Source organism: Phytophthora sojae, assembly GCF_000149755.1.
Source record: "Phytophthora sojae unplaced genomic scaffold PHYSOscaffold_2, whole genome shotgun sequence".
In the NCBI taxonomy this organism is placed as follows: Eukaryota; Oomycota; class Peronosporomycetes; order Peronosporales; family Peronosporaceae; genus Phytophthora; species Phytophthora sojae.
Window position 1 is genome coordinate 150,756 of NW_009258116.1, and position 20,578 is coordinate 171,333.

The 20,578-nt window shown below is 58.1% G+C and overlaps 10 protein-coding genes across 10 annotated transcripts; 4 read left to right on the forward strand and 6 right to left on the reverse strand.

Annotated features, from left to right (window-relative positions):
- Positions 1–252: 252 nt before the first annotated feature.
- PHYSODRAFT_253852 (hypothetical protein) lies at positions 253–1,476 on the reverse strand (the record flags this gene model as incomplete). Its single annotated transcript, XM_009519808.1, has 4 exons — positions 253–349; positions 401–493; positions 582–987; positions 1,014–1,476. The coding sequence occupies 4 exons, from the start codon at positions 1,474–1,476 to the stop codon at positions 253–255; spliced, it is 1,059 nt and encodes a 352-aa protein (XP_009518103.1).
- A 258-nt stretch (positions 1,477–1,734) lies between these two features.
- PHYSODRAFT_388033 (hypothetical protein) lies at positions 1,735–2,625 on the forward strand (the record flags this gene model as incomplete). Its single annotated transcript, XM_009519809.1, has 1 exon — positions 1,735–2,625. A coding segment is annotated over one exon (891 nt), but the record flags the coding sequence as incomplete, so codon positions are not given.
- A 350-nt stretch (positions 2,626–2,975) lies between these two features.
- PHYSODRAFT_324122 (hypothetical protein) lies at positions 2,976–4,226 on the forward strand (the record flags this gene model as incomplete). The annotated part of the gene is made up of 1 exon (XM_009519810.1): positions 2,976–4,226. The coding sequence occupies one exon, from the start codon at positions 2,976–2,978 to the stop codon at positions 4,224–4,226; it is 1,251 nt and encodes a 416-aa protein (XP_009518105.1).
- Positions 4,227–4,322: 96 nt separating this feature from the next.
- Positions 4,323–6,000, reverse strand: PHYSODRAFT_349597 (hypothetical protein). The gene is made up of 2 exons (XM_009519811.1): positions 5,778–6,000; positions 4,323–5,675 (listed from the first exon to the last, which is right to left on the reverse strand). The coding sequence occupies exons 1-2, from the start codon at positions 5,955–5,957 to the stop codon at positions 4,578–4,580; spliced, it is 1,278 nt and encodes a 425-aa protein (XP_009518106.1). The 5' UTR covers positions 5,958–6,000; the 3' UTR covers positions 4,323–4,577.
- A 300-nt stretch (positions 6,001–6,300) lies between these two features.
- Positions 6,301–8,499, forward strand: PHYSODRAFT_481033 (hypothetical protein; the record flags this gene model as incomplete). The annotated part of the gene is made up of 2 exons (XM_009519812.1): positions 6,301–7,142; positions 7,230–8,499. The coding sequence occupies 2 exons, from the start codon at positions 6,301–6,303 to the stop codon at positions 8,497–8,499; spliced, it is 2,112 nt and encodes a 703-aa protein (XP_009518107.1).
- An 82-nt stretch (positions 8,500–8,581) lies between these two features.
- Positions 8,582–9,862, reverse strand: PHYSODRAFT_253723 (hypothetical protein; the record flags this gene model as incomplete). The annotated part of the gene is made up of 1 exon (XM_009519813.1): positions 8,582–9,862. One exon carries the CDS (start codon positions 9,860–9,862, stop codon positions 8,582–8,584), a length of 1,281 nt encoding a protein of 426 aa, XP_009518108.1.
- Positions 9,863–10,409: 547 nt separating this feature from the next.
- On the reverse strand, positions 10,410–11,185 carry PHYSODRAFT_324126 (hypothetical protein; the record flags this gene model as incomplete). The annotated part of the gene is made up of 2 exons (XM_009519814.1): positions 10,410–10,715; positions 10,784–11,185. 2 exons carry the CDS (start codon positions 11,183–11,185, stop codon positions 10,410–10,412), a joined length of 708 nt encoding a protein of 235 aa, XP_009518109.1.
- Positions 11,186–11,253: 68 nt separating this feature from the next.
- On the reverse strand, positions 11,254–12,868 carry PHYSODRAFT_284659 (hypothetical protein). The gene has a single exon (XM_009519815.1). The coding sequence runs from the start codon at positions 12,860–12,862 to the stop codon at positions 11,372–11,374; it is 1,491 nt and encodes a 496-aa protein (XP_009518110.1). The 5' UTR covers positions 12,863–12,868; the 3' UTR covers positions 11,254–11,371.
- Positions 12,869–16,174: 3,306 nt separating this feature from the next.
- On the forward strand, positions 16,175–17,005 carry PHYSODRAFT_487577 (hypothetical protein; the record flags this gene model as incomplete). Its single annotated transcript, XM_009519816.1, has 1 exon — positions 16,175–17,005. A coding segment is annotated over one exon (831 nt), but the record flags the coding sequence as incomplete, so codon positions are not given.
- Positions 17,006–17,981: 976 nt separating this feature from the next.
- On the reverse strand, positions 17,982–18,977 carry PHYSODRAFT_478810 (hypothetical protein; the record flags this gene model as incomplete). The annotated part of the gene is made up of 1 exon (XM_009519817.1): positions 17,982–18,977. One exon carries the CDS (start codon positions 18,975–18,977, stop codon positions 17,982–17,984), a length of 996 nt encoding a protein of 331 aa, XP_009518112.1.
- Between the last annotated feature and the right edge of the window lie 1,601 nt (positions 18,978–20,578).

The following is a 20,578-nucleotide window of genomic DNA, read 5'->3' on the forward strand; positions in this document are numbered from 1 at the left end:
GGCAATTTCGAACCCGAAGCAGAACATCCTTACCCTGACACCGCTAGAGTTTGAGGCTATGCTTTACGACGCGGTCTACGACGAGTGGTTTCGACAGAATCTCAGGTTGGTACTGCTGGTCAGTGAACACTTTGCTCTGGTTAACAGAGAGTGTTGATGCTAAGACCGCCCACGCATATTTGATGCGCTTGGTGTCCTTCGTGTTCTTGAAGTTGTCAGCTAACTCTGCGTAGCGGAGGCGAAAGAACTCGCTCACATCATCATCGCTCCATGATGCAGCTGGCCTGGTCGAAGCTCCTCGTCCTCCACGACCACCGCGACCTGCCCCGCGACCACCACGGCCTCCACCCTGCGGGGGTGCCCTCTCGACGCCGCTCCCGTTGGTGTCCGTGCCGCTTACGCTTCTCTCAGCAGCGTCTTCAGCTTCAGCGCCGCCCACAGGTGGAGCAGTAAGGGTGCCTTCCATGGCTGCGAGTTCTTGAGTGTGATGGTGCTGAGTCGAGCAGCTTGACACACCAAAACTAAGACGGTCTCCAGCCAACCGACCACATCGGTTCGGTTCACCTTAGGGGTAGGCTTACCGGAGATGAGCGAGACTGAGACGATCATTCCCCGACCAAGCCCTAAGAGGGAAGGGGTCCAACATCACGGGCCAGAAGTGCGAGTTCAGGCTGTGCGCCAACGCGAACGCCTCGGGCGTCTGCCTCGTGAGCTTCTTGTGGAGCTCCTTGAGCTCCTTGAGACTCCGCGTCTGCCCGTTTGGCGCCAGGAACGCCCCCAACGAGTCGGTCACGCCTGCAGGGAGAGACGCATGATCGGCCAGCTCGTGGGCTGTGATGGCGTCCTTGACGGCGTTGGCCAGCGTCATCTTAATGTGCGTTAGGCAGGTGATGAAGAACACCGCGTAAATGCGCTCCGGGATCTCCTCCGTCATGTCGGCGCCGTGCACGTCCAGGTACGGCAGGTCCATGTCGCCCCAGTCGTAGTCTGATTCCTGGCCGGTCGTCGCGTACCATCGTAGGCCTCCTGGTACTGGCCCAGCAGCAGCATGCGCGTCGGCACGAGCTCGCGGATGCCGACGTTGTCGCCGCGGCACAGGCGCAGACTGCCCATGGCTTCGGCCAGCGCGGCCTCGGTGCCCGGGCGCGCGTCCATTAGGGACAGCGTGCGGATCACCTCCACCTTGGCGCGCATGTAGGGGCGCGTGCTGTGGACCCCCCAGAAGAGGCCGACCTCCGTTTCGAAGGCGTTGGCGGGCGTGAACATGTCCGGCTCGGCGTTGCAGATCTTGTGCTCCTCTTCCGCCATGAGGTCGCGGAACTTTTTGACTCGCTTGCAGATGGCCTTGTGGTTGGGGAAGTCCGCGGTCTGGTGCTCGCGCCCGCAGTAGAGCACCCCCTGGCAGCGAGAACACTTGAAGAGCGCCTCGGGCGACACGCCGCCGCGTGGCCCGCACACCTGGCAAGCCGACTGCATTTGGCAGGAGTTTTTGCTTTTGGTTGGCGTGGAGGTGCGCTACCACATCGGTACGCCACATTCAGCAATACCAAAATTAAGTATGCCACATTGGAGCAGAATAAATCCTAGATCCAAGAATAGACGTGCAGAAAGGGTGCTTCAACACTGGGGTAATTATCAGATCAATCCAAAATCTCGGAGGTAAGGAAGATGGTGCTGCAGTCGGCATGCCAAGTGTGCGGCCCGCGCGCGGGCGTGGCGCCCGAGTCGCTCTTCAAGTGTTCTCGCTGCCAGGGGGTGCTGTACTGCGGGCGCGAGCACCAGAGCGCGCACTTCGCCGAGCACAAAGCTCTCTGCAGACAGATCAAGAAGGCCCGCGACCTGATGGAGAAGGAGGCGGACAAGGTCCGCAACGCCGACGAGGACGACATGTTCACGCCCGCGAACGCCTTCGAGACGGACGTTGGTCACTTCTGGGGGGTCCTCAACACGCGCCCCTACATGCGCGCCAAGATGGGGTTGATCCGCGCGCTGTCCATGCTCGACTTTCGTCCGGCCATTGAGGCGGCGCTGGCCGAAGCCAAAGACTCCCTGCGCCTGTGCCGCAGCGACAACGTCGGCATCCGCGACCTCGTGCCGACGCTCATGCTGCTGCTGGGCCAGTACCAGGAGGCCTACGACTTCATCAAGTGGTACGCGACGACCGGCGAAGATCCACACTACAGCTGGGGCGACATGGAGCTGCCCTTCCTGGACATGCACGACGCCGACATGACGGAGGAAGAGCTGCCGGTGGATGGCCGCAATCTTTTCTTCCTGAGCTCCCTCGTGTGCATCAAGATGACGCTGGCCAAGTCCATCAAGGACGCCATTGTGGCGCACGAGCTGGCGGACCGCGCGTCGCTTCCTGCGGGCGTGACAGACTCACTGGGGAAGTTCCTGGCGCCAAATAGACACACGCGCAGCCTCGCGGACCTCAAGAAGCTTCACAAGAAGCTCGCGAGCCAGACACAAAAGATTTTTTCGCTCACGCACGCCCAGAACAAGCACTTCTGGGGCGCGATGCTGGACCCAGCGCCTATGATTCAAGCGCCCGATCCGTCTTACTACTCGGACGGCGATGAAAGCCAAGTCAAGATCTGGGTGAAGCAGAACGCCATGCTGTGGCGCGACCACCACGCGTTTATCCGCGAACAGCGCGGCAAACTAGCCTGATATTTTTTGCCGAAAATGCAGCTCACACACGCCTTCCTTTAGGTATCATTTTGGCACTGAAGCTCGATGTGTCTGTCGTGAACTTTCACATCTTCCCAGTCTAGCTACCGTACTCCTTTTCCTTTTCGTTTGGTAATGCCATCAGTCCTGCAACGATAATGATGGTGAAGTCACCAGCATTCCAAGTTGAAGTGCTCTATTACTGTTCAAAGTCACCGGGGTCTTATACCAACTAGCAGGCTACCTGCCTCTCACTTCTCAATTCGCCGCCATAACCAAAGTCCAAGCCGCAGTATTACAAGATGCACTCCCAATTACGGTGCTGCATCCTGTCGACGAACCGGAGCGTGCTCCAGCTGCAACAGCGCTCGATGAGTTTCAAGGTGCGAGTCGGGCCCATCCAGTCCCCAAAGGTGCCTATCGCCGAGCGACAGCGCGTGCTACAAACGTGGGGGATCTCTAGCAGTGAGACGCTGGAGAAGCTGCGTGTGGCTACCCCCGGCCTCTCGTACGTCTCGGTAGCGTCGCCTGCACTTTTCGCCGAGGTGGCTCAAGCCCAAGGTAGCAGCAGTGACCAGCTCGTCGCCGTGGCAAGAGTGTCCAGTGACGCGCATGACCTGCTGGAGCGCGTTGAGGTTCTAGTGCGAGGCTCCAACCGCCTCCTTATCGGCTTCGACCCGCGTCCGCCTCGCGGGTGGCCGGTTCAAGAGCCAACTGAGCCTGGCAAGCACCTGCTGACAGAAATCTTCGTGCGCGAAGGCTCCGAGCTCCGCAACGTCAGCGCGTTTGGCAGCGGGTCCCTTGTGGTGACTGGGAACGCCAACGATCGGCCGTACGGGAAACTCAAGGTGGCAGCTTTTCGTGGGAGTCGAGTGTTCGTGACGCAGGAGCAAGGATTCCGAGTCGGCAGGATGTCCTTGTTTGCTGGTGGACGCAGTCAGCTTTACTTGTCAACCTCGGAGGTGGTGGCGAGGGATCGCATTCGCGCGGCAGCTTCAGGAGGACGCTGGGGTGGTTCCAGTATCATCGTGCAGACGTCTAAGCTCTCCACCCCGAGTTTTGGAGCGGCTGTGGCTGGATCGGGGAGTATTCGCGTCGCGTCTGGCTCGGATGAAGGCGACTGTCGCTGTGGAACGCAGTCGCTTGTTATCGCAGGCAGCGGCAGTATTGACACAGGTGATATCACGTCGAAGTCTGCGCGTGTAGGTATCATTGGTTCGGGTTCGGCGACGCTGCAGACGACGGAGAGGCTAGCTGTGGGAACACTGGGCACTTCCGCGAGAGTGAACTACCTCGAACCTGGACCGGAGCGCGTGCGAGGAAGCACCTCGTCACTTCGAGCGCTGACTGCGGCTGCCAAGGCGCAGCACGATGAGGAACGAGCGGCAATAGCAGCTGCAACAACAACACCGACGCGAGAATGCGCCTTCGAGGGCAATGGAAGCAATATCAACCGCTGGTGGTGGGCTCCCTGGGGGACATTTCACCCGCATCGATTCCACCGCCGACAAATGAAGGGAGGCAAGCGCTGGCGCGATGACTACGCGTACTGAGGCTAATGCATCCACGGCGTAGCTGGTGAAATTTTTATGCAATGCTCAACGAGTGAAACTGGGTCTGTAGTGACGCCAGCACAGCGCCCAAAAAAAATATCTACTCATATACATCGTTCACATTCAGCAATGAAGGAAGCATCCAGCCCAAGATCAGGCTTCTTCCGTGCGTCTACTCTTGCCTAAACCACTTCCCCACCCTCTACTTACCGAATGATTGCCGTCCTGCCTTTCATTTTTGACCCCGTGCCCATGCTTTCCTTGAGCAAATTGTTGTATTCCGGCTCTGATCAGTCAGTCACTGGTTAAATTAGTGCTGAGTGCCTCTTTTGTTGCTGCCGAAGACACACCTTAGGACATGCGTAGCTGGTAGTCGCCATTCTGCGTGATGTAGCGCACCCACGGCAGCGCCTGGTAGCCGCTCTTCTCGATGATCTTGAGGTAGCGCACCTGGATGCCCGAGACTGTGAAGTAGGGGATCTCGAATTTGACCTGGATCGGCGCCTTCCAGTCGTCTGTGGCCTCGTGGTTGTCCACACTCGGCAGACCAAAGTGTGCGCGCATGAGGTACTCGCGAGAGCCGTTGAACTGCTTGATGGACCAGACGATGGCGTCGCGGTCGGGCACGTACGTCACCGAGCCAATGCTGCACTTGAAGCTGGGCGAGTCCACATCCGGGGGCACGGGGATCACGATCTCCACGTTGTTGGCGATACTGCGGCTCTTGAACTGCGACTTAGCCTTGACCATGTACTCGATGCGTGACCGCGAGTGCGGCTCCACGACGGCCTCCACCCAGATCAACGGCTTGACGTGCGTGGCCAGGCGGTACGTCATGAGGTCGAACTCTCCATCGGGCGGGATGAAGGAGATCGTGCGGTCCGATTCGAAGCGCGCGAGCCGCACGCACTGGTGGAACTTGATGTCCTCCATCTCCACGGCCTTGCCCTTGCTGGAGGAGCGTCCTGTGGCCTCGAACAGCGCCTTGTCGTTGAGTCCGAGCTTGAGCTCGGGCATGCCGGACAGGAAGCTCTTCATCTTGACTGCGCCGATGATCTCCGAGTGCAGCACGGTGCCGTTGCTGGAGACCAGCAGGTTGAGCTTCTCCACGACGTCCAGGAAGATCTCGTTCTTGCGGTGCTTGATGCCCTCACTACGCCACGAGACGGCGTTCGTGAGCGCCGTGGGAGGGCGCGGCGCCGCCTCGAGGCGGTGGCCCTCCTGCGTGATGTACTCGCGCAGGATGCGCGCCTCCGTCGTCTGCGGGTAGCCGTGGTCCATGGTCTCGTCCAGCAGCTCGAAGATGATGACGAAGTTGTCGCGGATGCTCTCCTCCTCTAGCTCGCCGAAGTAGTCGCGGAACACCTGGCAGATGCGCGTGAGGTACATGAGCATGAGCGCCACGTTCGAGTTCACCTTGGTCACGGTCATCAGGTACAGGTTATTGTGCTGCTCATATTGACGGATAAGAAGAAAATAAGAATTAGTGTATCATAACATATGCAGAAAATAACAAATAAGTGTTGTGTATAACAAGTAGGGCGAGCCTACCTTGAGGTAGACGAAGGTGTAGCCATCCTCCGTGAAGACCGGGCGCTGCTCCGAGTCGTCCTTGTCCTGCACGTAGCGCGTGAACTTGGCCGACGCGGACATGGGGATGTCCCCGCGGTAGTTGCGCGAGATGATGACCTTGCCCTTCAGGTCGGTGATGAACACGGCCGACAGCACCATGGCGTCCTCCCTGCTCCTGCTTCCCCTGCCTGCTGACGCTCTGGCGCTTACGGATTGAGGAGTGCCGCGTGGTATCTACGAGCGGACCGTGCGATGATTGGCCAAAATAGGAAGGCTTTCGGCCAATGAGGAGGACGCTTTCCACATCGAAGTAGCAACCTCTCAATAGCAATACATTGGATTCTACATATATCTCAATAATGATATTTTTATGTATCTTTGCAACTTCATCAGGATCCATTAGCTAATCTTCAGGATTCTATAGTTGATACCCCTGCTATCTGCTATATCATAAATCGACTGGTGACAAACTCTTCTTCCGACGCCGCCATTTAGTCGAAGCATGGCGGACTGCGTGACCATCGGCGGCGGCTCCGTGGCCGTGCGCAGCGTGCGCGACGCCGAGCAGGGCATCTACGAGTACCTGGAGGAGCAGCACCCGCTGCCGCAGTCCCCGGAGCGCGCGCTAGCGCTGCCCGTGCGGCTGAGCGGCTGGCTGTGGCGCCGCGAGGGGCTGGGCATCTTCCGGCGCTACCGGCGGCGCTTCTGCGTGTTCAAGGCGCAGCAGGCGGCGCTCTTCGTCTTCTCGGACGACGACACGGTGAACGGCAAGCTGCTGCGGCGCCTGGTGCTCACGCGCGTGACGCTCACGAGCCGCGCCGACCGCAGCTTCGTGGCGCAGGGCTACCTGCAGGACCGCGAGCTGCACAAGAAGGCGTCCGACTCGATGGCGCGCCGCGCCGGCGGCCGCCTGCTGCCCGGGGACAGCCAGCGCTTCTACATGCCCGAGGAGGAGCGCTTCAAGGCCGTGTCCGCCAAGGCCTGCAGCGTCTGGACGCACTGCTTCAAGTACCACATGAAGAGCTACGCGCTGCGGCGGCGGAGGGCGGAGCAGGAGCTGCAACAGGATCAGGGCCACGAGGCCGAGCAGGAGCAGCAAGAGCAGGAGCTCGAGATGGAGATGGACCCGGACTTTGTGTTCGAAGACGCCGCCGCCGGGAAGACGAGCAAGCGTCGGCACTCGCTGCCCGGCAGCAGCTTCCACAGCATCAGCAGCACGAGCAGTGGGCTGTTCTCCGCCGTGAGGTCGAGGAGCAAGACCAGAGGGAGGCTGGTGCTCAGACGCAGAGACAGCTCGGACGGCAGTGACAGCGACGCGCCCAAGTCGGCGCCGCCTCCAATTCAGTTCGACCAGGACCATGGACCAAACATGCGGATCACAGCCTCGTACAGACCGACGTCGGAAGATGGGGACGAGGACTTGGCATCGAGAGTGGCGACGGAGATCTCGCAGAGTCAGGGGCCTGAGGTCATCGATGAGGAGGAGAGTCCCATGTTGCTGTCGGATCTGCCGTGCATTTCGTCCGTTTGGGAAGACGAAGAGCTGCTCTCGCATTGCATCGACTTCGATGCGATAGTCAAGGAGGAGAAGCTGGCTGCTGGCGCTTGTGGAGAGGTGTGGCGTGCTATGCACCGATCGCAGGAGGTGGTGGTCAAGAACTTGCGTGAAGAAGTTATGACGGCTGCGAACTCGCCGGCATCGTCCAGCGCGAGCGAAGTCAATGCAACCTACCGCCGGCGCCGCGCCATTTTGGACTTTGTCGAGGAAATCCGCATCATGTCGCGGCTCGAGCACAACCGAATCGTGGAGTTCCGTGGCGTGACGATGAACTCGGGGTACGATCTGCTGCTGGTGATGGAGTATTTGCCGCGTGGGGATCTTCGGACGTATCTCAACGCTGTCAAACGCAAGGGAGATTCTTCTTCAGGGTCGTCTGGAGGCTCCAGTAGTAGTCGTGACCAGTTCCAAAGCATCTGGACGTGGACGAAGTATCAATGGCGCTTGGCCATTGACATCATCGAGGGACTAGTGTACCTACACTCGCTGAACCCGCCGCTCGTTCACGGCGATCTAAAGTCTGCAAATGTTCTGTTGCGCAGTAATTTACGCGCAAAGCTGACGGATTTCGGTCTCTCACGTTATCTGCCATCTGCGGATGATGAAGATGAGGAGGGGTTCGGTGCATTGGCAGCAGACAGTAACGAAAACACACGTGCAAGTGCCTCCTCGTCCCGATATGGCTCACGCGCATGCGGCACGGGGCGCTGGATGGCGCCGGAGTTGCTGACAAGTGGTGCGCAAGCTTCTATGGCGTCGGATGTGTATGCGTTTGGAATCGTTTTGTCGGAGATTGACACGTGCGAGCTGCCGTTTTACGAGCGTGAGAAGCTGGCTGCGCGATCGGTTTCCGCTCGGATATCTGCCGCCGGAGAGGGCAGCAGCGAAGATGGCGACGCTCGCTTGGTGAACGAGAGCGCGGTAGTGCACAAGATCGTGTCCGAGGGCTGGAAGCCTTCCTTCCGTGTGACGTGCCCGGAGGTTATCAAGAAGCTCGCCCATGACTGCTTGCTGTCAGACCCGAGTGCGCGCCCCACGTCGCTTGCAGTGGCACATCGAATCCGGAAGGCCGCCGCCAAGCGCGAGCGTCCTGAGGCTCTTGCAGCGCAAGCCAAGGCCACCACCTCGCTGCGTATTCGATGAGCGCCCACGTGCACTGAAAATATTTAAGGGTAATATTTTGCCTGTACAAGGCAAACAGCCTGAGTATACTACCTACTACAAGTCAGCAAGAACACACAATGGAATGTGGAAATGCGCTCGTTCCCTTGTTGGCTTGAGTGCGGATCAAGAATTTGAGCTCGTCGTTCGGCGTTACATCAACCCCCTTGCCTTGAATGACCAGCATCAGTACGCGTACTCGTCGCGCCAGCGCTTGCCTTTGATGGAATCGGTGTGGGCCGCAGGGAGCCCACCACCAGCGGTTGATATCACTTCCAGTGTCCTCGAAGACGCTTTCTCGCGTCGGTGTTGTTGTTGCAGCTGCTATCACCGCTCGCTCTTCATCGTGCTGCGCCTTAGCAGCCGCAGTCAGCGCTCGAAGTGACGAGGTGCTTCCTCGCACGCGCTCCGGTCCAGGTTCGAGGTAGTTCACTCTCGCGGAAGTGCCCAGTGTTCCCACAGCTAGCCTCTCCGTCGTCTGCAGCGTCGCCGAACCCGAACCAATGATACCTACACGCGCAGACTTCGACGTGATATCACCTGTGTCAATACTGCCGCTGCCTGCGATAACAAGCGACTGCGTTCCACAGCGACAGTCGCCTTCATCCGAGCCAGACGCGACGCGAATACTCCCCGATCCAGCCACAGCCGCTCCAAAACTCGGGGTGGAGAGCTTAGACGTCTGCACGATGATACTGGAACCACCCCAGCGTCCTCCTGAAGCTGCCGCGCGAATGCGATCCCTCGCCACCACCTCCGAGGTTGACAAGTAAAGCTGACTGCGTCCACCAGCAAACAAGGACATCCTGCCGACTCGGAATCCTTGCTCCTGCGTCACGAACACTCGACTCCCACGAAAAGCTGCCACCTTGAGTTTCCCGTACGGCCGATCGTTGGCGTTCCCAGTCACCACAAGGGACCCGCTGCCAAACGCGCTGACGTTGCGGAGCTCGGAGCCTTCGCGCACGAAGATTTCTGTCAGCAGGTGCTTGCCAGGCTCAGTTGGCTCTTGAACCGGCCACCCGCGAGGCGGACGCGGGTCGAAGCCGATAAGGAGGCGGTTGGAGCCTCGCACTAGAACCTCAACGCGCTCCAGCAGGTCATGCGCGTCACTGGACACTCTTGCCACGGCGACGAGCTGGTCACTGCTGCTACCTTGGGCTTGAGCCACCTCGGCGAAAAGTGCAGGCGACGCTACCGAGACGTACGAGAGGCCGGGGGTAGCCACACGCAGCTTCTCCAGCGTCTCACTGCTAGAGATCCCCCACGTTTGTAGCACGCGCTGTCGCTCGGCGATAGGCACCTTTGGGGACTGGATGGGCCCGACTCGCACCTTGAAACTCATCGAGCGCTGTTGCAGCTGGAGCACGCCCCGGTTTGTCGACAGGATGCGGTGCCGTAGTTGGAGTGCATCTTGTAATACTGCGGCTTGGGCTTTGGTTGTGATGGCGAATTGAGAAGTGAGAGACCGGTAGCCTGCTAGTTGGTATGACCAACAGATAGAGAACTTCAACTTGGAATGCTGGTGGCACCATCATTATAATCAGTAACCGGATGGCTGCAATACCAATAAGACGACGACTGCCAACAGTACCATGGATCGATGAGCTCAAAGTTCACGGCACCGAGCTGCACTGCCAATCAGTATTCCAGGACAGAGCAGGAGCTGCATCTCCGAGACAAATTCAGGCTAGTTTGCCAAGGTGTTCGCGGATAAACTCGTGGTGGTCGCGCCACAACAGATCGTTCTGCTCCACCCAGATCTTGACTTGGTTCACATCACCATGCCCGAAGTACGGCGGATCGGGCGCTTCAATAAGAGGGAATGGGTCCAACATCGCGCCCCAGCAATGCTTGTTCTGCTTGTGCGTGAGCGCGAAAGCCTTTTGCGTCTACCTCGTGAGCTTCTTGTAAAGCCCCTTGAGGTCCACGAGGCTGCGCTTGTGTCCATTCGGTGCTAGGAACGCCCTCAGCGAGCCAGTCACGACCGCCGGAAGCGATGCGCGATCCGCCAGCTTGTGCGCCACAATGGCGTCTCGGACGGCCTTGGCCAGCGTCATCTTGATGTACACAATGGCACTCGTGAAGAAGACGTCGCCGTATTCCACCGGCATCTCCTCTTCGGCCATGTCGGCGCCGTGGATGTCCAGGTACGGCAGCTCCATGTTGCCCCAGTCGTAGTGCGAGTCCTGGTAGACCTTCGCGTGCACTTGATGAAGTCGTAGGCCTCCTGGTACTGGCCTAGCAGCAGCATGAGCGTCGGCACCAGATAGCGAATGCCGACGTTGTCGCTGCGGCACAGGCGCAGGGAGTCCTTAGCTTCGGCCCGCGCCGCCTCAATGGCCGGGCGCGAGTCCATCACGGACAGCGCGCGGATCACCCCCAGCTTGGCGCGCATGTACGGGCGCGTGTTGAGGATCCCCCAGCGTCTCAAAGGCGTTCGGGGTGTCGTCCAGTCGGCCTCGCTGATCTGGACAGCCTCCATCTCCATCAGGCTGCGTAACTTCTCGACGAGTCTGCAGAAGCCCTTGTGCGAGGCGTAGTAGTCCGCGATCTGGTGTTCGCGCCCGCAGTAAAGCACCACCTGGCAGCGCGGGCACTTGACCAGCGACTTGGGCGCCACGCCCGCGCGTGGGCCGCACACCTGACAGGCCGTCTGTAGCGGCATCAAGAACCTTGATTGCCTTCGAGCGGAGTTAGTTTTTGACTCGCGGACATAAATTTCATGGAATTTATCTTTTCCACTCGTGAATGAAATATGCATTCGTGCATTGCTTTGGTTAACCTGGATCAATGTCGTGTCACTACGATCCGCTCAGAGGATCCTCTCGTGTCTAACTGTGGTTGTAGCTGCTTACCGGTGGGCAAGCTTGGTGGAGAGCGTGGACATGGCCTTGACCTTGCCGTCGGGCACCATGAACATGACGATGGGCTTGTCGTCCGAGACGTACGGCTCGTCGATGCGGAAGTAGCCGCGACGCTCGAGCTGCACGACTTGTCCCTCCTTCATGTTGCGCAGCTCGTGGTCGCCCACCGCGTGCATCTCGGCGCGCGTGGTCTCCGTGAGGAAGTCCTGGAAGTTGTCGCCCTCCTCGAGCTTGGGCTTGTTGAGCAGGTGGTCGAACTCGACGAGCGTGAGCGGAACGAGGTCGGGGACGTCGGCCAGCCACGTGACTTTGAGCTTGGTCTTCTTGAAGTCGCCCTCCGGGTGGTTCTCGGCCTCGACGCTCGTGATGGTGCCGTCGGCCGCCTTGTTGATCTTCTTGACGATGATGTTGCCGTGGCGCATGAGCGTCACCTCCTCGCCCTCCACGAAGTTGTCCACATCATCGCGCTCGAGCAGCAGCTTGTTGCAGAAGCGCACCATCTTGTTGCCCATCGACGGGTCCTTCGGGTGGCGGGCCACAGGGATGCCAATCACCTCACTCGACACGTTCGTCAGCGTAAGGGGCACCGACGACTCCTTGGCGACCGCGAAGTAGCGCGGGGCCGTCGGGTCCAACACGCGCTTGTTGAGCGTCCAGAACTTGTCCCACTCCATGTCGGTGATACGGCGCGAAGCACCCTGGCTCAGGATGAACTCGCGTAGCGCCTCCACCTGCACACCACGACGCAGGACGCCCTGCACCGTGGGGAAACGCGGGTCCCTCCAGCTCTCCACGTGGCCGTTGTCCACGAACCACTGCAGCTTACGCTTCGACAGCACCGAGTACACAAAGTTCATACGCGCGAAGCCCTGGATGATCACCTTGCGCAGACGAAGCGTGTCCAGCACCCACTGGTACTGGAAGTCGCGGTCGTTGTACTCGGTCGTACGCAGAGCGTGGGTCACGCCCTCGATCGAGTCCACGATGGGGCACGCCAGATCGTAGGTCGGGTACGCCTGGTACTTGGTGCCCGTGCGGTGGTGCGGCGTCGGGTTCAGACGGAAGAACACGGGGTCGCGCATCGTCTTGTTCTTGGCCTGCATGTCGATCTTGCCGCGCATGCAGTAGCCCTGGGCCTCCGGGGCGTTCTTCAGCATCTTCTCGAACAGCGCCAGGTTCTCCTCCGGCGTCTGGTCGCGGCACCTGGAGTTGATGCCCTCCATGCGCTCCTCACGCATCTGCTCCTGCGAGGTGTTGTCCATGTACGCGTTGCCCTCACGGATCATCTGGCGCGCGAAGTCCGCGATCTTGGGGAAGTAGTCCGACGTGTAGGTCACCACATCGGGCACGACGTCCACGCGCTTCAGGTCGGCGATAATGCTCTGCTCGAACTCGTCCTTCTCCTTGCTGGGGTTGGTGTCGTCGAAGCGCAGAATCAACTTGCCGTGGTAGTGGCGCGCGTAGTAGTTGTTCAGCATGCAGGCCTTGATGTGGCCAATGTGCAGGTATCCAGAGGGCTCAGGGGGGAAGCGCGTCACGACCTGGCCGTCGACAGCGTCCTTCAGGGGCGGGCAGCTGCCCGTGTCCTTCACCTTCTTCGCAGCTCCAGCCGGGGCGGGCGCCTTGATGGGCTTCAGAGCCTTCAGCGAGCCGTCCACCTTGGCGAACAGCGTCTGCTGAGCCTCGAGGTGCGCCAGCCAGCGGGTCACGTTCGGGAACGGAGCCAGGTCCAACTTCTTCTGCAGGGGGGCGACCTGCGCCCACACGCCAATGTCCGCGAGCGACAGAGCGTGGCCCACGATGAACGTCTGCGTCTTGAGCACGCGGTTCAGGATCTGGAGACCGCCGTCGTCCTCCAGGTTAGCGCCAAGGCGAGTCAGAGCGAAGTCCAACCAGGCGTCGATCTGCGAGGGCGGCAGGGCGGCCTCCGACGCAGCGGCGTCCTTGGCAGCCACGCCGTACAGGCCCAGCTCGGGCTTGGTGCGGGCCAGGTAGCGCGCGATGGCGAAGTCGCCCGACACGATGCGGCCGTCCGCCAGCGTGAGCGTGGGCACGACAGCAGCGCTGGCAGCGTCGCGGCCAAAGTTGCGGAAGCCGGGTGCGTACTTGACGAGCTGCGCCACGACGTAGCTGGCGCGCGGCAGCTGGCCAGCGCTGGAGAACACGATGACGCCGTCGTCCTCGGTCGAGGGCGTGGGCAGCTCAATGCCAGCGTGCGCGGCCTTCTTCAGAGCCTTCTTGCCGGCCGGGGCGGCGGCCGCGGGGGTAGCAGCAGCGACAGCAGCAGGGGCCGCGTGCGCCGCAGCGCCGGCGGGGGACTCGTCGGCCACGCCGGCCTTGAGCGCGTGCTTGTGCGCCTTCTTGCGCTCCTTGTTGAGCTCCTTCTTGGACTTCTTGCTGGGGTCCTTGGGCGCCTGCGCCTCGGGCTGCGCCTTCTTCTCCTTCTTGGGCTTGGCGGGCGGGCCGAAGTCCTTGCCCGTGACCTCCTTGAACTGGGCCTTGAGCGCCAGCAGCTGCGCCACGGCCTCCTTGATCTCGTCGGCCTTGGTGGCGTCCTTGGCCGCCTTCAGGTCGCGCACCTTGTCGCCGGCGGCCGCGATCTGCGCCGTCAGCTCCGCCTCCGTGGCCATGGTCGGGTGGGGGGGCTGTAGTCGGACGAGTCTTGCGCTTGGGTCGGCAGAACCACGAATGATCCAAGCGATCTTGGCCCAAGCCACGCACTGCCGGCAAAGACAAGCGGTAGCTGGGAGCGTACCGGTACCTGCAAGCGGTGGCTGCCCTCCCTGTCGCAAAGCTGATCCAAGCAGCGCCACACGAGTTTTCGCCATACCGGTATGTCAACCGGTGCCATGATATGGTGTACAATGATGTACACATCACTTCAACTTCAGGCCCGGGGCTGGGAAACTTACAGTACCTCAGGTGGACGTCGCGTTCCTGTCCGCAGCGGTGAGGCTGTCTCATCTAGGAATTGAGGGGGTAATGAGGATATTCAGAGGGCAGACCTCGCATGATGATCGACCGAACAAGGCACTTCGACCACGGTTATATCGAATGTACCTCGTGTCTTACCCGGAGTTGGAGTTACTCTGCAACATTGCGGCTCATGGCTTGTCGCCCCACTGGCATCAACCAGCTTCCAGGGTTGGCGTAAGGCCACTACCCAAGAACTAACCGAGTGCGACGGAGGGCGCTGAGGTCCTAACCCACCGTTTACTCCAAGACTACTACAAAGGGCGGTGCATCCTTGCTCAGGAATCCGTCCTGGCGACTGACCCAGCGTTTCACTGCAGCGCTTTCGCCCTCGTGCCGAAGAAAAATGTATCGCTGGCGGAAGATGGTCGGACGATCCATGATCTATCAGCACCAACGGGAGGTTCCATCAATGAAGCCACTGACACAAGTAAAACCCCGGATGCGCGTTGGGATGCTTACTCGGACATTGCGGAGCGGATCACTGAACTGCAGCATCAATATCCTGGTCACGCCATTTATGCTCTCGGGGCTGACATAGCTGACGCATTCCACCACGTACCCGTACATGCCAAGCATGCATCAGCCTTTGGGGGGCGGATCCCTCGATCGCATGTAGGTATTGTCTCTGGGATGGATGTCTTCGGCTGGACGGCTTCGCCAGGTTTCTTCGCCGTGATGGGGAAGGCTGCGCGACACTATCAGCGCACAGGATCCTCGTATATCCTCGGATATCCAGAGCCATTCTGGATATTTCAGTGGGTCGACGATATAGTCATTATCGAGGTCGACATAGGCGACCGTCTCGCACAAGCAGAGCGGCGCTTGCGTGACGCGATAAAGTTGGTCTTTGGCTCTGACGGGTGGCATGAAGGTAAGTTCACCACGTGGTCGCGATGTTTTCACGCTGTCGGAATTGATTGGAACATCTCAGACATGACGGTGACTATTCCACAGCGTAAAGTAGACAAAGTGAAACAAATTGTCGCGGAGACGATGCAGCTCAAGTATATACCGAACAAGCGCCTGGATAGCTTAATTGGCGTGCTCCGGCATGTGGTTACGTTTATCCCAACGGCCAAGCCGTTTATACAGCGACTGGTCTCAGTACAACGCGCGCTAAGCAATGCAGATTGGTCCGGCGTGCAAATGAGCACGACGTTGCTCGGCGATCTTAAGTGGTGGCAAGATCTCGTGTTCGAAAACGAATTCGCGGGCGTGCCCATGAGCATGTTTGGCTCGGAGCCACCTGAAGAGGACTGCTGGGTAGTCCTGCAGAACGAGTCGAGCTGTGATGTGCACGGGATGACACCCATGAGAAAAAAGGCATTCTCGAACAAAGCAACAACCCCAGAAGAAAACCTCGCCCACGTATTGACAGCAACATGCGAGACGTGGACTTCCGCCAGGGATAATCCAACATCGTGGCAACATGTACGGGTTCATGTTCGATCGGAAGCAGAACTGACTACGATCAAAACAATGAACTGTCGTTCTCCAGCAGGACAAGAGCAGTTGCGTCAACTGGCCCTCCTTCTAGCGAAAAGGAAAATTAAGCTGTCGGCCAGTCGTATCTTGGGGCGAACCTCCGAAACACGTCCATGTGACGTACACACAGTTACTAACAATTTGAATGGTGATATTGAACAGACCGGCTCAGAGCCGCCACTGAAGCGACAACGCAACTCAAGCGAGCAGCCAGCAGTGCATCTTCGCTTCGGACATACGAAAAGAAGTTTCAGCACTGGGTTAGCTTCTGCAGCGAGTTTGGATTCCCGATTTGGATCGACGAACTCTCACAAGAGAGGCAAGCCAGAATCGTCGGACTATTTGCCGGAATCTGTTCCCTCGAGGGACACAACTCCGGGAAGAAGGGAAACAAATACCAGACTTTCGATGGGAAAATGGCGGCAGTCGCCTTCGCTCACAAATCCGTGCGCAACGCAAGGCTCAATTATAAGAATCCGGAATATGAGCTCATTGCTCGAGGGTATAAGCGCCTCAACAGCCACGTGGAGAGGAAACAACCAGTCACCACATCCATGCTTCTCGCGATGCATCGCCAACTCGAAGCCGACCGGTCTGTAGACAATGCGGACACCAATGACATGTTGTGGGGGTCTATCCTACTGGGTTACTTCTTTCTGGATCGCAGCTCAGAGCTGTGGGGGCCAATTGTGCAAGACTATTCTACGGGTGGGCGAACACATTGTATCCGCGCTGAAGACGTGACAGTCCAAGACCGGGATGGTGTCCCAATCCAGGCCAGCAGAGGCCAAGGACACTCCGTGGAAATACATTTCAGGTCGCACAAAGGTGACCAGACTCGACAAGGATCTACAGTTCGCCACTACAGGTCTGGTCAGCGTCACCTGTGCCCGGTGGCGGCCGCGGAGGCCTGTCTCGCGATCCGTCAAAAATGGATACAAGCTGGAAAGAGGTTGGGTCCATACCTCACATCTGTGAATGGGTCTGCAACAATCTCGAAGTCGTCCGTAGCGAACCTGATCAAGGCTGCAGCTACGAATCTGGTCCTGAATCCAAACGATTACTCGACCCACTCCCTTCGGATTGGTGGGGCATGTGCCCTATTGGCTGCCGGGAAAAGCGAGTTAGTCATTCGTCTGATGGGACGTTGGGCAAGTTGATGTTTTACGGTCTACAAACGTCTACAACCGGGAATGCTGCGCGATGTGGCGGAGCACATGATTCGTTTTTCGACCTGGGAAAGTCACGATGATCCCATCTTGCCTTCAGAGGGGTGTAGGCCAAGCCTCACAAACTAATCAAGTGTTTCCCCACCAAGTGTCGTTGTTGAAGCTGCTGATAGAGGAAAGTGAGCGGTTCATCGTACCGGTAATTAACCGGTGAGAAGAACGGGGGTTTCCGAGATCGAGGCCAGACAGCGAGAGTCGCAATCTTTCCCTCGGCTTCTCAGGCGTCGGCAAGCAGCGCAAGAGTCGCGGACGCAAAGTCCTTCAGCTGAGAACGAGCAAGCGGAGCCGAGCTCCTCGCGAAGAATTTTTTTTTCTTCTTCTACTATCCTTTCAAAGTGGGCCTGTACAGAAAGGGATTAGTATTTCTCCCAAGTTGGGTTATTTTTTCTCCCTGCGGGTTATAGACTGTTCCCTGGAGGCAGGCCTACTCGAAATAACTAAGTTACCAGGTGGTTAGTTAGGGTGTAGGCCAAGCCTCACAAACTAATCAAGTGTTTCCCCACCAAGTGTCGTTGTTGAAGCTGCTGATAGAGGAAAGATTTTTTTGCAATTTTGCATATATCGTGCAATTCCTTGAGTTTTGCACTACCGTTGGAGATGCTCTAAGCCAAGCCGGGGCTTTCGATTTGTTTCTTCGCTTGTGGAAAGATCGGACCAAGAGTGAGTGAGAACCAGAATACCATATTTCGGTGAAGCACGTGAGCGGTGGGCGAATAATGACCTGTTTAAGCCACAAGGACACCAGAAAGGAAAACCGCTAGGGCAACCGAAAGGAGTTTGCTGCATCATATCGTGAGGAATGAAGCTGATGATCTCGGACAGGAATGTCTTAGGAGCAGCTAGTTAAGCATGCTACGAAATCAATTGAAAACAAATTCTCTTGCATATACATTTATTAGCGGTGTTATTAAGCAGTCGCCACCGGCCAACCGCTCGAGAAGTCGAGCTTGTTCCACCCGAACTGCTTCTGGCCGTCAGCGTAGCCGATAGTGGTGTTGACGTAGTGGTAGTACAGGACCGGACCGTGGGTCGGGTCATCGTATACACCTTGGCCACCCGGGCCATACACATCGTCATGCGATCCCATTACGACAACTCCGCCTCCTTCAGTGCACAGCTTGCCGTCCGCATCACGGAAGTCCATGATGCCGGGCTTGGAGCGACACACCTTGATCTTGTATTCCTCTCCGGCTGCAGGCTTCGTCTTGTCATAACTGCAGCAAACGCCGTTGGAGTAGAAGAGGTAGTTGTAGTCGCCGTACTTGAACATGTTGGCGCCTTCGTCCGCGTGGATGCCAGCAGGTTCGTACGCGAGCTTGGCGTACGTATTGAGGATCGCAGTCGTCGGCGGGTTTTCCATTGCCACCTGGAAAATACCGTCGACGTAGCTTCCGAAGATCATGTAGTTCCGGCCGTCTTCGATGAACAGATTGGGGTCGATGGCATTGTACTCGCTCGAATCGTTGCTCTGCACACCAGTCGAGCCCAGGTCCTTCCACGTGCCAATGTCCATCGTCGAGGAATTGGCGACACCAACCGCAGCCAGATTGTGCCCGTCGAACGCCACGGCGCGAACAGCGGAGTAGTACAGGTAGTACGTGTCCCCCACGAGGTGCACGTCCGGGGCCCACGCATCCATTTTGCCGTCCCAAAGCTTGATGCTCGTCCCGTCAGGTAGAACGGCGCCCTTGTACTCCCATGGGCCAGTGATGTTCGGCGCCGAGTGAACTGCGATGCCTCCGCCTGTCGAGAAGCGGAAGTAGGTGCCGTCAGCGCGACGGATGATGCTCGGGTCGTGTGTGTTGACGCAGACGCCTGTACAAGCTCCGGGGTTGACGAATGCGCCGGTAGCTGCACCGAAGAAGGTGAGACCCAGCGTTGCAGCAGAGAAGAACTTCGTCATGGTCGGTCTTGTTGGTCTTAAGCTTTTTCAGATCAAATCGCGAAATGAGCTTAGAAACTGGCACTTCGACTCAACTTCAGAATACTGTACAGGTGCGAGCCGGTCAGTCTTGCGGCAGGGATACAGTTCGTTTACGGTGCGTTTACGCTGAAGCGTGATGGCCAAGCATCCCACGAGCAGGGGCATGAGCGAGCGAAATGCAGCCCGCTCACTTCAAATCACGAGCTGGGTCCCTCGGATAAGTACGACCCCAACGAGCAGCTCGTTTGAGGAGTGAACTGATAGGCTAAAATGGCTCAGCTTTGTGGCAGCATCACACTCAACAGAGGTGCCCCATAATACTGATACGGGTTTGGCCGTCAGCTACAGTAACTACAGAAGCCGATGATACCCCCATCAGCATGAACAACTGCTCTGAGTGCAAGTTAGGCACAATTTTTTAAAGTAAATTTATTATTATCCAATTAATGTGTGGAGCTTTGATTCGCGCTCCCCCCTTTAAATCGATTTCATGTGAGCAGCTACAGATCAGCGAGCGCGCTCATGAGGTTTTAGCTGCTCGTGCTCGTTCCCGCGAGCAGTGCTCCCGCTCAGCTCGTGGGATGCTTGGTGATGTCTCTCGACATTCTAACAATCTTTTGTGCTTACGTAGAATTTGTGCGAAGGGCCCACCGAAAAAGCAACACTAAGTAATGATTCGATCAGCTGACACTTGGCGTGGACGGTAATTCTCGAGGACTTTACACTGTAACAAACGAGAGTCATTAAAGCAACATTGAAAATCAGCCTCAATGTGTGGGATCAATAACATTGATAGGGTCCAATGTTGCGTGATCGCTAACATTGACGCAATGTAAATTTTCCAGACGTGAAATTTCATGTTTGGAGCGACTGGCTCACAACAACTCTCATTTCAGAATCTACCGGGTAGGAAGCAAGCGCCCGCCTGCGCGAGCGAGCGCTGCAACCCGATATTTTTTTCCTAGACACCGCGCCTGGCCGAGCCGAGGACTTAGCGTAAGGCACGAGGGGGTGGGGCAGGCCGCACAGCGGCGCCCCCCGAGCGAAGCGAGAGAGGGGCGGGGCCCCCCGAAGTGCCGTCGCTAAGTCCGCAGGCGAAAGCCAATGCGAGAGTGTCCTGCCAACTAGGAATAGACAACACGTGGCGCCCAGGTAGAGCTGCGCGTAGATCCCGTAGAGCCCATTCTCCTGCTGCATGTGTCGGCGCGTACACCATGACGCGCTTGCCGCGTTAGCGGCGGAAGCTGTTGCACGGGGCGCCGCCCCGGGTGGTAATGCGCATAAGCGTGCTTCGTCGAGTGTCGTGGCGACGCGTCCACTATTATCACATTGGCAAACCAAATATTCTGTACGAGAGATACCGTAACATTGTGCAATGTTAGGCAGAGGCACCATTGTTGCGCTCAATGTTACGCAACGCCAACATTTCAATGTTGCTTTAATCAGACCACAGTGAGCATTACAATGAGAGCAGGGTGGATAAACGTGCACCTTATGCCAAAGTAGCAATTTGCTACATACTATCAAACCAAAAGGCGACGCGCATGAGGGGGCCCGCTTCCTGCAAGAGATCACAGAGA